The 14,405-nt window shown below is 52.4% G+C and overlaps 1 protein-coding gene across 1 annotated transcript; it reads left to right on the forward strand.

Annotated features, from left to right (window-relative positions):
• The first annotated feature begins 715 nt into the window (after window positions 1-715).
• On the forward strand, window positions 716-12,840 carry Chit1 (chitinase 1). The gene is made up of 11 exons (XM_051204121.1): window positions 716-938; window positions 2,076-2,105; window positions 4,563-4,764; window positions 5,272-5,328; window positions 6,449-6,614; window positions 6,821-6,945; window positions 8,157-8,280; window positions 9,893-10,078; window positions 10,837-10,944; window positions 11,770-11,896; window positions 12,365-12,840. Exons 1-11 carry the CDS (start codon window positions 722-724, stop codon window positions 12,607-12,609), a joined length of 1,587 nt encoding a protein of 528 aa, XP_051060078.1. The 5' UTR covers window positions 716-721; the 3' UTR covers window positions 12,610-12,840.
• The last annotated feature ends 1,565 nt before the right edge of the window (window positions 12,841-14,405 follow it).

Here is a 14,405-nt window from a genome sequence, read left to right on the forward strand (position 1 = left end):
TGGCTTGCAGTAAAAGTCTTTGTGAGGCAAAGAAGGAAAGGAATCCGAGTTGGGGGACACTGGATCAGTGTCCTTAGACACACCAGGATGCAGAGAAAGGCCACGAGTTACGGAGGCAGGCAGGGCAGGGATGTGCTGCCACAGACCAAGGGATAATCCAAGTCACCAGAGCTGGAAGATGAAAGTCCTCCAGAGTCCCCTGAGACATCACAGCCCCACCACACAGCCATTCTGCTGCTCTCTCCAGAGCCAGGAGAGAAGAACCTCCCTGCTGTTTTAAGAGTGCCAGTTCGTTGCGGAAGCTGCAGGAGTTAGCACAGTACAGGTCTTGACTACTGATGAATCTTTAACTGCTATTTATCATTGTGGATATTCCCTCAATCATGGGTAAAACAAATTAGTATCATGCAGAGAGTTAAAAAAAAAAACAATAACAATAACCCACTGTGAAATGACTTCTTACAGATGGAGGAACTTAAGCTCAAGAGAAGGCTGGGGAAGACCAGGAGACATACTCTAGCCCACAGCTGCCTCGGCCTGTGAGTCCCTTGTCTTCTCCTGGATGGCATGAGGCCAACCCACACAAAGCAGAGTCATTCTTGGCCAACAGGAAGCCTGTGTACCCTTCCCATTTCTTCTCGGTGCCTCCTGATTTGGCAATAGCAAACATCTGTCCACTTTTCACCCCTCCATCCAGAAAAGCAAGAACTGCAAAAGATCAATGTGTCATATTTTCTCAACCCAGGCCACTGGGCATCCTAGGTCTCCATCTACCACCCACAGCCATTTCTATCCTCCCTCAGGCACCCATTTCAACACTCCTGACTGTGCAACAGCTGGCCAGTCAGATAAGAGCAGAGCGCGATCCGTGGAGTTGGTGTGCATGGAGCTGACATCTTCCAGAGCCAGCATCATGGTGCAGCTCATGGCCTGGGCAGGTGCGTGGTCTTGGACAGGAAGAGAGGGTTGGGCCCCAAGAACCACGGGTGTGCATGGCCTGTGGCTTCCTCATACTGTGCAAGGAAGGAAAGGGCTGGGAAGATCCTTGGTTCGTTCCATCTGTCCCTGCCTCCTAGCTTAACTATGCTTTTAGTCCAAGAGTGTTTGTATTGCAAGGGGAGAGTCCTTCCATAGGCCCTTTCCCAGAAATGCAGTGGGTGAGCCCTGGTACTGGGTGTCCTTCCCCTCCTGAGTACTTAGGTCCAAGAAGCAGCACCCAAAGGTCACCTTCCCTATGGCTTGTCCTCCGAGAAGGTAGCCTGGGGCCAAGAACACTAGGTGTTCTTACAAAATAGAATATTAGTTTACTTATGTATATCATATATTTATAATTTATTTTATTTGTGTATGTGTGGGTACCCAGGTACCCACAGTGGCCAGAAGAGGACATCAGATCCCTCGAAGCGGATCATAGGCAGTTGTGAGCCATCTGACGTGGGTGCTGGGAGTTGAACTCAGGTCCTCTGCAAGAGGAGTAAGTGATCTTACCACCAGCCTCTTCCTGCAAATTTCATGCAGATTTTTTTTTAGATTAAAAATAAAATTGAAGGTTACCAGAAAGATGGAAACAAATTCTTTGAGGGCTTCTGCCAGCCCTAGGCTGCTATTGAATCTCAGTCTCTTCAGGACCAGAGGGACTGGGTACCAAACCCATCAGAAGATGGGGTCTCTTGCCCAGCCCTTCCAGGCAGGCTCTTCCTAGCTCTGGGATGGGTTTTCCTCTCATTTCACAGAGGTGCTTTTTCTCTGCACACCTCACTTGTCTGCTGTTTTCCCGTAATCCTCCTAAATCCACAGCAGTCTCCGCTGAGACCGTAGAGCGTCCTGATAGCCATGGAAACTTGCATCAGCTTCTGGGATGAAGTCTGGGTGGAAACAGGCCCCTGGCTGTTCAGTGTAGGTAGAGAGATGATCAGTTTCCTCCTGAGTCTTCTCTGGAAGGAGAAAGTTCCATTCGTATGAAACCAGCTTTACTTGGACACCTACACCCACTCTGCCTCAGCCAGTGCGTGAGGCCTGGGCCTGTGGCCATGACAACGGCATCCTGACCTCTGTTTCTTTTCTTGGATTATCAGGTGTGATGACTCTGTTGATGGTCCCCTGTGGTAAGTGACACCTTGTTTTAATGCCAGTACTCCATCCTTCAGCCCATCCCTATTTCTGCTATATTCCCCCATTCTAGCCACTACATGCACATTCACATACACACACATGCACACACACGCACACATACATGCACATACACACAAACACCCAGTTTCTGTTATACTCCTCCATTCCAGCCATTACACACACCCACACACACATGGGCTCTTGCCAGACCAGAAGAAGTAACTTTCAAAGCTCAGGTCCCTGCAATTGCCTTTGTTTCCCTAAAAGTCCCACCATTCTTTCTTCTAAGGAGATTTTTACATCCTCACCATTAGCTGATTGCTTCCGGGCCATAGGACCAGGTGTGTCCTCCTCTCTCGAGTCCCCACGAGATTCCTCGCTCCTATATCTGTTCTCATGGCATTGTACACTTTCTAGTATGCATCACATTTCTATAGTTCTTGCCTTAAGCTTTTTATCCCACAGACTCTGAAGCCAGAGGTAAGGGAAGCCAAGTCCAGCCCTGTGGTCCCAGCCCTGGAGCTCAGCGAGGACATTTGTGCTTGCATTTGCTGATGGGTGTGGAGCTGAAGAGAGTCAGAAGGGATTCTCACGTCAAACAAAAAGATCTAAGAGATCTCCCAGGCATTTCAGCAACTCAGACTCCCAGGTCCCTTTCCACCCCACCTACTTGCTGAGCACCAGTGGTCCAGGGATGCTGGCCTCTCAGGCTCTTGTTCTGAAGATGCCAGGCACAGTAGGCTTATAACTGGGTGCTCATCTCCCCTCTTGGTCTCACACGAGGGGTCAGGCAGGCGCCCATGAAAGGTAGTGATTGCTCCAAAAGCCAAACGAAGCCCCAGCTGCTTCCAGGCTACATCAGCATAGCACAGTAAGAAGGCTGTGTGGTCTAGGAACTAACGTCTGTAAGCAGCCTGAGCAGAGTTCGCCCTGGGTCAGCACTGTGGGACACACTGTGTGGGCAGATGTCCCCACTCCAAGAGGAGGAAGCTGGGTTATATGAGCAGCAGGCTGGCGTACCGGGAGGTCTGCTTTCTCCTAACCACCATACTGCCTCTGTTGTCTAAAAAGGTACTTGTAGCACTTGATGTACAGTTGTGAGATGCGTCTCCACACCAGCCTCCTGATTCCTTCCTGTGTGGTCCTGGGGGTGTCTTTTCTAGCTTGATCTCCTCTTTCTTTCCTTTGCTACGAAGAATTCCACAATCCTTGTACACACAGTCCTTCCAACAAGCTCCATTCCTGGGTTATTTCTGAGGGAGCCATTGCCTGACGACCCAAAGGTTCTCTTTCAGAGTTGACCACGTGCTCAGGGTGGGGATCTTTATGAACAGAACTCCCACTTTGCACCCATGTCCCCTCCCCCGCCTTCTCGCTGACACTGGATGCACACAGAGAGACAGTTGGGAGGTTGTAAAGAGATCCTGTTGAGACAAAAGCAAGTTCTAGGGCGTAGACACCAAGCTCACCACTCCACAGGTCTCTGGCATCAGATACTGCATTCCAGACTGCATAGCAAGAGGCCCCAGAGAACCCAGACGCTCTAGGACCAATGGAGATGGACCCAGAGTTTGTCTGTTGCAGGGATGGAGACAGAAATTCTTGTTCCCTGATGCCCTGGTCCTGGCTCCAGGCTGCCCTCCAAGGGACCATCAGCATTAGCCCACTGGGCACAGAGCCCCCCCCCCCTGCAGCTGTTCACACGTTATAAGGACACCAGACACAAGCTACCTCTCAACTTTCCTGCATGATACAGGCTTTTTAAGAGAACCTTAGCCATGACATTGATAAATGTAGGCTGTCTCTCTACAAGGAGAAACAAATAAATGCAAACTGCTTTAATGGAAGATTAAAGAAACATGAACCAAGGCCTGTAACTGGAACGGCCCCGCCCTGCTATTTCACACATTTGCATTTTAATTGGCATTGTGAAGTATTCCCAGCTGTGTTTGGAAGGTTCCACCTCTCTTCCTTTGGCAAAAGAACATGTCACGTTAACTCCCCTTGGGCCTTGTGATGGGGCCGCCTAGGGCTGCCTGGGGTTCCAGGGCCTGGAGAAGATAAGGAAGCCTTCGAGTGGGCCCTGACCCGAGGGACCTGGTTATCACAGGGTCAGGAGACCAGCATCCAAGCCCCCTGTTCTGTCCTCCCAGGGGCCATGCAGACAGAAGTCTCCTTGCTCATGAACCTTGGTTTGCTCATGGTGAAAGGAGCTTGTAATGAGGGTTCTGCCGATGACAGGTGGCCCGTGGCCCCCATGACCAACCTATGTGAATGCTGTCCTAACTGTGAGATGCTTGCCCAAACAAAAGCGAGTCACATTGCTTTCTGCAGTCAGCCCTCAGCCTAGGTACATAAGACACCCGTGGGCCTTGTCTACCTGCAGCAGGGACCACCAGTTCCCGGGGGCTCTTCTGACCGACATTCTCTCCACCCCCCTTACTGGTCAGGCTCTGCTACAAAACTGGTCTGCTACTTCACCAACTGGGCCCAGTACCGACCGGGGTCAGCTCGATTCTTACCCAAGGATGTAGACCCCAACCTGTGTACTCATCTCGTCTATGCCTTTGCTGGGATGGACAATCACCAGCTCAGATCTATAGAGTGGAATGACAAACTCTTCTACCAGGAGCTGAACGGCCTGAAGAAGATGTGAGCCAAAGGGTGGGCGGGTGGGGTGATGGATGGACAGATTGCCCTCCCCTCAACCGACCTGCATTCTGGCCCGCCCCCGCGCCCTGCTTACCTGTGCTTGTATAGAAGAGATGGGGTAGATGAGAGAATTGTGAAGGGTCCTTCAATCTAATGAAGATCATTGCATAACTGGTTCTTCCTCGGGAATTTTCTTCCTCTTGGGCATGCCCTAGAATGCATCTGTCTTGAGCTACTTTACGAAGCCCCTCTGAGGACCCTGGTTACTTATCTCCTAGTTCTTTGCGCACGTGCCCCTGTGTGGTGCTGCTCCAGCTACACGCAGGGCCCTCAGTGTCACACACATGTCTTCCCTCTCCCAATCTCCACCTCTCGAGGCACTCAGCACGGGCTGTGTGCACAGGGCTCGATGCATGCTCAGGCCTGTTCCTGCTGTCCCTTCCACCCACGGTCTTGCCAGTCCAGGAGCTGGTGAGACACAGCCTTGCACATCTCTTGTCTTCTCAGGAATCCCAAGCTGAAGACTTTGCTGTCCATCGGGGGCTGGAACTTTGGTACCCAGAAGTGAGTGGACATGGACAAGCGGCTGGCAGAAGCCTGTGGATGGGAGTGTGTTGCGCTGGCAGGCAGAGCCCTCCTCAGGGAAAGTAGGCCAGGCCAAAGCATGGCAAGGGGCAGGGTCCTGGACCAGGGAGCCTTTTCTAAATGGTTCTAGGCCCTCATCAGGATAGGATGGCAGTGGCTCAGGCTTGGCTTCAGGTTGCCATAGACCCAGTCTTATCAGAAGGCCAGAATTTAAAACAGCTGAGCGCTCTGACCACTCCAGCCTCTGTCTCCTCCTCCTTGAAGTGGGGGTAGAGGGGACCAGGGATCTCAGACAGTACACAGTGCCTTCCGAGTGCTGAATGGGCTATCACGTCAGTGACGCTGAGCTTGGCTGCCAAAGTATTGTCCACATCTGTGATATTTTTTATTTATGAAAATAATGAAGCTAGAAATCTCCTTAAAAATCTAGACGATATAGTTCCCAAAGCTTTATATAGTTAAAAAAAAAATTTATTTTTTTTTTTGGACAAAGAGACTTTTTGAGAATCTAATAAATGTTATGACTCAACTTCCCAAAATAACACTTTTTTTAAAAAATTAACATTGTTACGGTTTTTAGCTTGGTATTCCCAGAGACACAGACCTAAGAATTAACACCATTAATTTAAAAGTTAAAAGTTAATAAAAATAGAACCAAGAGGGATGATGGGGGAAAGGTGTCCCCGGGCCAATGTGGAATTGGAGGATCTCGGAAAGGTCCAAAGGTTAGTCCCAGCACACAGCCCTCCCTCCACCTAACCTGCCAGGGAACTCACCCAGAAGGTTCCCAGGGTCCCAGCTCCTGGTTGCTGTCACTGCTTGTCCCCTAACTGTTCCAAAGGAGTCTGGAGAGTAGGGGGTGGGGTAGCTCTGATTGACAGTGAGACAGCTCAGGGGGCTGCAAGGGATTGGAGCAGCTCTGATGACATTGACTTCAGGGGTTAGAAAACACGTTTATTGTTCCTTTCCTTAAGCAGGCCCCTAACCTGGGCAGCCATCTTAGAGCCCTTCCTGGTGTAAACACAGATTGGGATCTTGAGTACTTTCCTACTTGCCCCAGGGCAAGACGGCAGGCCACAACCCTCCCATCATTTTGCAGGTTCACAGATATGGTGGCCACAGCCAGCAACAGGCAGACCTTTGCCAACTCAGCCATCACGTTCCTGCGTACTCATGATTTCGATGGCCTTGACCTTGACTGGGAGTACCCAGGGAGCCGCGGGAGCCCAGCAGTAGACAAAGAGAGATTCACAGCCTTGCTGCAAGTATGGCTAGGCGGGACTAGAGTCACCCAGTCTGCCAAGTGACTCAGGGTGGTGGCCCCAGTGTTTGAGAGCTGCTGGGCCCCCAGGAGCAGCAGCTTCAGACTCCAGAGTATGAACTCCTATGGGTGTGTGGGGGTGGGGAGGGGTGATAAGGTGGAGGGTCCTGCTAGCTTCTGCCCTAGCCACCATTCTGCATTCATCCACAGGACTTGGCCACAGCCTTCCAGAAGGAAGCCCAGAGCTCAGGGAAGGAACAACTTCTTCTGACCGCAGCTGTCCCAGCTGGGCAAGACCACGTGGATGCTGGCTATGAGGTGGACAAGATTGCTCTGTGAGTATCAGGTGGTCTACTTAGACCCCATGCCCTCCAAGGCCGGGAATGCTCAGGGTGGTTGAGCTTCCCGGAAATGGAGCAGATCTTTGTCTCAAAGACGTGGCTTTCAGCCAGGAGGTAGTAGTGCATGCCTTTAATCCCAGCACATGGGAGTTCAAGGCCAGCCTGGTCTACAGAGTGAGTTCCGGGACAGCCAGGGCTACACAGAGAAAACCTGTCTTGAAAAAACAAACAAACAATAACAACCACAAAAAGACATGGCTAATGGGTGTCTGGGAAGTCCATTTTCTGTATCTGCTACTCCATTATTACAGATCTTCTTTGTGTGTGTGTGTGTGTGTGTGTGTGGTGTGGGGGTGTTTTTTCTTTTCTTCCTTGGGAACTCACTGTTAAGGAAATACCTTTGGGGCAGGGAGGGAGAGCAAAGTCTGGAAGCATCTCCAAGACTATGGGAGGTCACATGTTAGCTCCATTGTGTGGTATGCACAGCTGCAGCCCCTATGACCCTTGAGAGCTGGTGTGGTGGTGAGCGCCTTTATTCCCAGCACTCAGGAGGTGAAGGCTGATGGGTCCCCATGAGTTTGAAACCATTGTGCGCTACACAATGAGTTCCAGGCCAGCTACATAGGTGTGTGTGTGTGTGTGTGTCTATGTGTCTCTCTCTCTCTCTCTCTCTCTCTCTCTCTCTCTCTCTCTGTGTGTGTGTGTGTGTGTGTGTGTGTGTGTGTGTGTGTATGGGGGGAACATTTGAAAATCTGTTAGAAATGTAGCCTGCTGAGTAAGAACCTACATTTTAGTGAGCTTCTCCGGGGACTTGCGTAATACAAAGCTCAGGATGCACTGAGCTAGATTGCTTCCAGAATGGCAAAATCAAACCAGCTTTCTTGCACAGAACAGGAAGCACCTGAGGGTGATGAAGGGACAGTAAGTGGGGGGGGGGGGCACCAAAGACAATGGCCAACCCCACCGGCTAAGAGTACGGGATGCAGAATGTCATAAACAGAGCCAGAAGTGAGCCTCTCGTCCCTGCACTGCCTCCCCATCCACACACTAAGGGAAGCGGCTACACTGCCTCCCCATCCACACACTAAGGGAAGCGGCTACACTGCCTCCCCATCCACACACTAAGGGAAGCGGGGGGGGGGGGAGGGGGGGAGGCCCCGTCCTCATCTCCCACCCACATTCCCACCTCCTACGCCCTCCTGCAGGAGCTTGGATTTCATCAACCTTATGGCCTATGACTTCCACGGCTCCTGGGAAAAGACCACAGGACACAACAGCCCCCTCTACAAGAGGCAAGAAGAGAGTGAGGCAGCCTCAAGGCTCAGTGTGGTAAGGGGTCAGTGCGCTGGACAGGCCCTCTGTCCAGCGGGGCCTGCTCAGGGGCCTCACTTGAGCCCCAAGCCCCTAGTGGAAAAGAAAACCAAGTGAGACAGTAAGAGACCAGAATTTCACCGTTGCCTTCGCTTGTCACTCTCCTGTCCTGATCTCCTGGGGGTCCAGCCTCACTTCTCTGCAGCATCTTAGATAACAGAGCAAGTCACAGGGGATTGGGGAAGCCTCCTAGGAACTTGACTTTCCCGCCAACAGGGCTCTCACGCCTTTCACATCCTCATCCCTTGCCCAAGGTTGATAACACCAACGAGAGCATCACTAAGGGAGGAACTCCCCAGCCTCAGAGAGCAGCAGGCTGGTCTTAGACTGCGGTTGTATTGTCCTGCCCAGCTCCTTCTCCTGAGAAGTCTGGACACTTGCCATAAACCCAGTCTACACCTACGAGTCAAGAGCAGCCAGGCCATTTCTCTTTCTTAATGCGCCCTAAATTAGAATGCTTTTGGCGTCCTGTACCTCTGTGTTGGCTGGACTGGGACGCCCTTATCTCCCTGACTCATTCACAAAGTCCATACTGTGGGCTGAGGTCACATCACACCCCACGGCTCGCCTCATCTGGAAGGACACTAAGTAGCTCAGCCAAGCGGGAGACAGGAAACCGACTGGCACAAGGGGCTGAAGCCCCACGGCTTGGTATCCTCTGGCCTGGAGAAGAAGGTCTTTCCCTTTGACCACGGGACTCCTTGGGGCACTGTGTGTCTGCGGGTTGCTTCCTTCCAATCAGAGTAGTCTCCTGTCCAAACAAACTCAGGGCGACCTGAGTTTTTCTCTCAGAAAACTGGGATTCAATCACGGGTAAATCCTTCAAGACCAACCAAAAGGAATCAGTGCAATGAAAATGGCCCTTTACCTACGAGGCTTAGACTCACCTTGAGGGAAATGAGCCATGGTCTAGGCCTGAAGGACCAATCTTCATCTTTCAGTACTTACTCAGTATAATGAGATCAAATGTCTCTCCCAGCCATAGGCCTAGGATTACCCCCTCCCCCCAAGTACCATACAACTGTGGAAAGGTGGGTGGTTAGAGCCTGGACCTACAGATCCAAGTTCCCGATCTTGTTCTCAGGGGACTCTTACGACCATAATAGCTGACAGAGAAAATGCTCACAGCTTCCCATGTCACCTCTGCTAGGCTCACAGACACATTAAGCCCTTGAATTCACAAGGCTATTTGTATTAGTTTTATTCTAAACACTTTGCTGAGCGAGGCAGGGATTTCTGTCTACATCCTTCAGTGATGTATTCCAAGCCTCTAGGACAGAGCTGGGCACACAATGGACTGTTGGTTGGTGACTGTTTGTCTGACAGATGGTTACCTGGCTCCAAACCCGACCCCCCCCCCAATGACTATTGGACCTTGGGGCTTCCCTCATAGGGTTTAGGGGGCTAAGGTGGGATTGAAAGAGGGTGGGCATAAATGGGTTGCTCATGAAGAGCCTTGGGTCCAGCAGAGGAGACCCCCCCCCTGCCCCTTTGCTCTCTCTAGAGTCCCATTCTCAGGCAACCAGAACTAAGGTAAAGACAGATTAACCAGGCCCGCCTTCTCCACCAGGATGCTGCTGTGCGGCTCTGGCTGCAGAAGGGGATGCCTGCCAGCAAACTGATCCTTGGCATGCCCACCTATGGGCGCTCCTTCACCTTGGCCTCCTCATCAGACCACACAGTTGGGGCCCCGGCCACGGGACCTGGTGCTCCAGGCCCCTATACTAGGGAAGGAGGGATACTGGCTTACTTCGAGGTAAGAAGGCCTTCAGCTATCCTGAGTATGGTGGAGGGCCAGGGGCTCCTGGAGGGTGCTGACTTCTGCAGGTGCTGAGTAAAGGTGGTAAGCATGGAGAATTCTGGCCAGAACTCCATCCTATCCTGGCCACCTTGTGAATATCCTGAAGCTCAGATAACTGAAGTCTAAATCCACAGTTCTGGGATACTCCACAGAACCTATTGTGTTCTCTAGGCTTCCTCAGATGGGAGTGTTTCAGCCTCTGGTCTCCTCTCGGCATGGGGGACGGGTATGGTTAATCCCGAAGATGCCAGGAAAAAGACCACTGACCCAAATAATCATGGCCAAATTAATTAAAGCAGGGTTCTTTAATTTGTGTACACAAGCTGCACCCCCCCCCAAAGCAGGGTTCAAGAGGTCAACATTAGGCCTGGGGAAGGTGAGGTTTTTATAGCTCAGGGGTAGGGAGGTTTCCAAATGGGTGGGGTTACAGGAGCAGAACTTAAGCGTAACAAATTAGTCATACTGACCCCCTGAAACACAGACCTGCTTGCAACCATTCTGAAACAAAGACATGGTTGCTGTTTCTAGGAACAGGCAGTGCAGAGCCTTTTATGTTCTGGTTTCAGATGGGACATAGCCCAAGCCTTAAGAAACAGATGTAATCATAAACAAGAATGAGCCTAGTTTGGCTTTTAAGCCTAAGGCCCAGGCAGGACTGCTTCTCTGTGCCTACCAGTGTCCTCCTCCTCCCTAACACAGCTCTGTCCCTGCAGGTCTGCTCCTGGAAGGGAGAGCACAGAATCAAGGACCAGAAGGTGCCCTACGCCTTCCAGGACAACCAATGGGTGGGGTTTGATGACACGGAAAGCTTCAGGGCTAAGGTGAGGCTGGCCCTACGGGAAGTCTACACACACACACACACACAGAGAGAGAGAGAGAGAGACAGACAGACAGACAGACAGACAGACAGACAGACAGAGAGACAGAGAGAGAGAGAGGTTTCTCTACATGAGTAGTCCTCTCCACAAGATTTGTGTTTTACCCAAATACCAATTCTATAGGCACCGTGGAAAGGAGAAATACGTGTGGTATGGTGGGACGTTACCCAGTCTGTTGGTCAGACCTGGGGCACACTCATCCTGTCCAGTACGGGCTCCTTCATGTGTTTCCTGGCCCCTCTTCCCAGAAGAGGCCCTCAGACCCTGAAGAGACAGCATCTGTTTATGAGCAGGCCTCGTGGGGCAGATGGTGGCAGGGGCTTTCAGGGATGCCTGTGGGAATCTAGAAAGAGTAGATGCAGTTCAAGGAGACAGGAGGAAGCTGTGTGGAGGAAGTGTGCTTGAGGCAAGTCCTAAAGCCTAGGACGTAGTCACACAGGGAGGAAACCGTAGGCAGACAGGGAGAAGGAAGAGATGGACGCTCAGAACAGGGCAGGGCCCATGAAGGAGAGTAAGGCCTGTAAGAGGTCCAGACCACCATACCTGCCAGCTCCCAGACACACTCCACAGACAAACATCATGGTGCCCTGAATATCTCTGAGGGAACACACAGCCACAGGGAATCTTGAGGGTGACCAAAAAAAAAAAAAGAAGCTTGCTTCAGAACTTTCAGGACAGGGAGACCTGATTTCCTCTGGTAACTGAGCCGCCTGTAACAACCAGCAGGGGATACTTCAATACCACGTCTGTTCTCACACCCCACCCCAGGTCAACTATCTGAAGCAGAAGGGTCTGGGAGGGGCCATGGTCTGGGCCCTGGACTTGGATGACTTCACGGGCTCCTTCTGTAACCAGAGCCAGTACCCTCTCATCCGGACACTTCAGCAGGAGCTGAGTGAGTACGGGGCACAGAGGCTGAACTCGGAGAGTGGCGTGCACACCCTCCCCTCCCACAAGTCCCTCTGAGGAAACAATTGTGGACACTGTGGAAACTATGCACTTACGGGCCCCTTTCCTGTTTCTCGTTGGCAATACCTGGGGTATGGCAACAGGATTTCCCTCCAAAGGTCTCGGCCTGGGGACAGCTATTTGCCCCCATCAAGAAGAAAGCCAGCCCTCACCCTGTTGTGCCACCCTGTTGTGCGGATCCCCCTAAATGTCCCTCACCGGGATACGGCTAGGTGTCACAGCTGGTCTATAGTCACCAGCTGCCTACTCCTGCATAGGTCAGGCACTGCCGCTGTAATTGTGGCTGAGGTCTGGATGTGGTGTGTGGAGAGCTGGGCTCCTGCCCCCTGGGCCCGCTGCTGTGTGTTGGCCTGTGGTTTGGAATCTGTTGGGCCAATATTGTTTGCCTTTCTAGGTCTTCCGTCCCTGCCTTCAGGAAGCCCAGAAGAGGAAGTACCTGGGCCGCACCAGCCTCCTGAGCCAGAGCAGGGACCCAGCCCAGGGCTAGGCACCTTCTGCCAGGGCAAAGCTGATGGGCTCTACCCCAACCCTAGAGACAAATTCAGTTTCCTCGGCTGTGCAGGGGGGCGGCTGTTCCAGCAGAGCTGTCCCCCAAACTTGGTGTTTAGTGACTCTTGCAAGTGCTGTACCTGGAGCTGAGCCCCCGGGGCCCCGTTCATCCCAGCCCGAGGCCATGCCTGGGATCCCCCAACAGCCTGCCTCTGTGTTCCCTGGGGGCTGCAGGCTTCTCTGTTCTTTCAATGGCTCAGCTCCTTGGCTTCCGTTGGCACTCCGGGGCTTACCCCTTTACCTGCAAAATACATTTTTAGTTTTCGCTCCTGATGGAGTAACTCAAAGAGTTTGCTAAAGCATGCTGTTGACTCAGAAACTTCTTCCCTAGGGGGTTAAGAGGAGAGGGTGGCAAGCAGCAGGCAAAGGTCAGAGCCAGAGGGTACATTTATGGTGCATCAGGGCCCATGAAAGTCTCACCTCACTGAGCGCATCTGCCAGCACACAGGTGGCCGCCGCACACAGGTGGCTGCACACAGGGCACCTGCAGGCAGGCTCTGTACATCCACTGGCCATTGGTTCAGCCGCCTTTAGGGAATGATGCTTAACCTCTGCTAGACAGTTATCTCCCCAATGGACACGTGATGGCAGCAGAGTTTTCCCAATTTATCTCTCTCCATACTAGTGAGGACACCAGTCTTTGGTGGGCTGAGTCACCCAGGCACCTGTCTGGGCTCAAGTACTCACTCCTCCTTATCATAAGGACTGTCTTGGTACTAAGCTTTCACTTGGAAAGGAGGCTTCCTGGGGCTTTTCACATACCTCATCTCAACCACCGCTTCCTGTAGGCAAATGACACAATGACCGTTATCTGCATTTGACAAGCATTTCAGCTGAAGACTAATTCTCGCCAGTTCTGAGTCCAGAACAAGGGTCAGCACAAGCGTGATCTAGCCGGGTGGAGTGTCACATGCCTACAATCTCAGCATTCACCCGGCCAGGGCAGCCTTCTGTCAGACGGGGGGGGGGGGGCACTCCTGCTATCTGGGTGACCGGGGTGGGGTACCTGGTGCCCGCATGATAGTCAGCATCCTTCACTGTTTCCTTGCCTTCCATCTTCCGGCTAAGACAAGAAGCCAACACACTCTCATGTCAGTGTAACATGTTCTGAGTGCTCACACGGCGTCCTCACAGACACCACCTTTGCTCTGTGCTAGTTTTATCCACAGGGAAGTATGACCCATGGCCTCTCTGCGGTCTTCATGCCCCTGTTCCTCCCAAGACCCACGCCCCTGCCTCAGCCCAGGCCAGGTCACCTGTCACTCAGACATGGCTTTCCCCCAGTCTCTCTGCTTCCCGACTTTCCTTCTCTAGTCCATCCTCCACACCCAACCAGTTTGACCTTGCATAAAATACATAAATTAGATCCCTATAAATCAGGGATCTAAGCCAATCACTTCACTTGCTTAGAAACGACAGCTTCCCCAGCCCAGGCATAAAGTCCGTTATCAGCAGTGGCAGCGTTGAGACCCCTTGCAGACCCCGGCCTCTTTTCCCAGCCTGACCTCCCATCACCACATGGGTTCTGACCCGCTCCTACCCACTTGCCAGTGTTCACCTCAGGCACCCAGATCCCAGTGTGGTGCCTCCAGGTGGCCCCCTCCCCTGGCCTACCCAGGTGCACGCACCCCCCTTTTCTGAGTGGATCTTTCTGAGGCTGGAGCCCTCGGCGTACTTAAAGCCATGTGGGTTCATGCTGCTGCTCCACCTCTACTGTGGGCTCTGGGCCGGTGGCTATGCCCTTGCGCTACAGCTGGCTCTCTGGGCACAGACCAAGCATCTGTAACATCTCAGTCGTGGAGCTGGGTGGACACGGCGGGGTTGGGGGAGCGGGCAGGGTGCAGTGCAGGGTGGAGGATGGGGGAGGGGGGATAGTGCGACGGCTG

Source organism: Phodopus roborovskii, unplaced genomic scaffold, assembly GCF_943737965.1.
Source record: "Phodopus roborovskii unplaced genomic scaffold, PHOROB, whole genome shotgun sequence".
NCBI lineage: Eukaryota > Metazoa > Chordata > Mammalia > Rodentia > Cricetidae > Phodopus > Phodopus roborovskii.

What these genes read in the sequence shown, in the direction of transcription:
- Chit1 (XM_051204121.1), top strand. Translation starts at nt 722, where the DNA reads ATGTGTCATATTTTCTCAACCCAGGCCACTGGGCATCCTAGGTCTCCA. An exon ending in GCAGCTCATGGCCTGGGCAG is followed by an intron (nt 939 to 2,075) that starts GTGCGTGGTCTT and finishes TTGGATTATCAG; the next exon opens with GTGTGATGACTCTGTTGATG. An exon ending in TGGAACTTTGGTACCCAGAA is followed by an intron (nt 5,329 to 6,448) that starts GTGAGTGGACAT and finishes ATCATTTTGCAG; the next exon opens with GTTCACAGATATGGTGGCCA.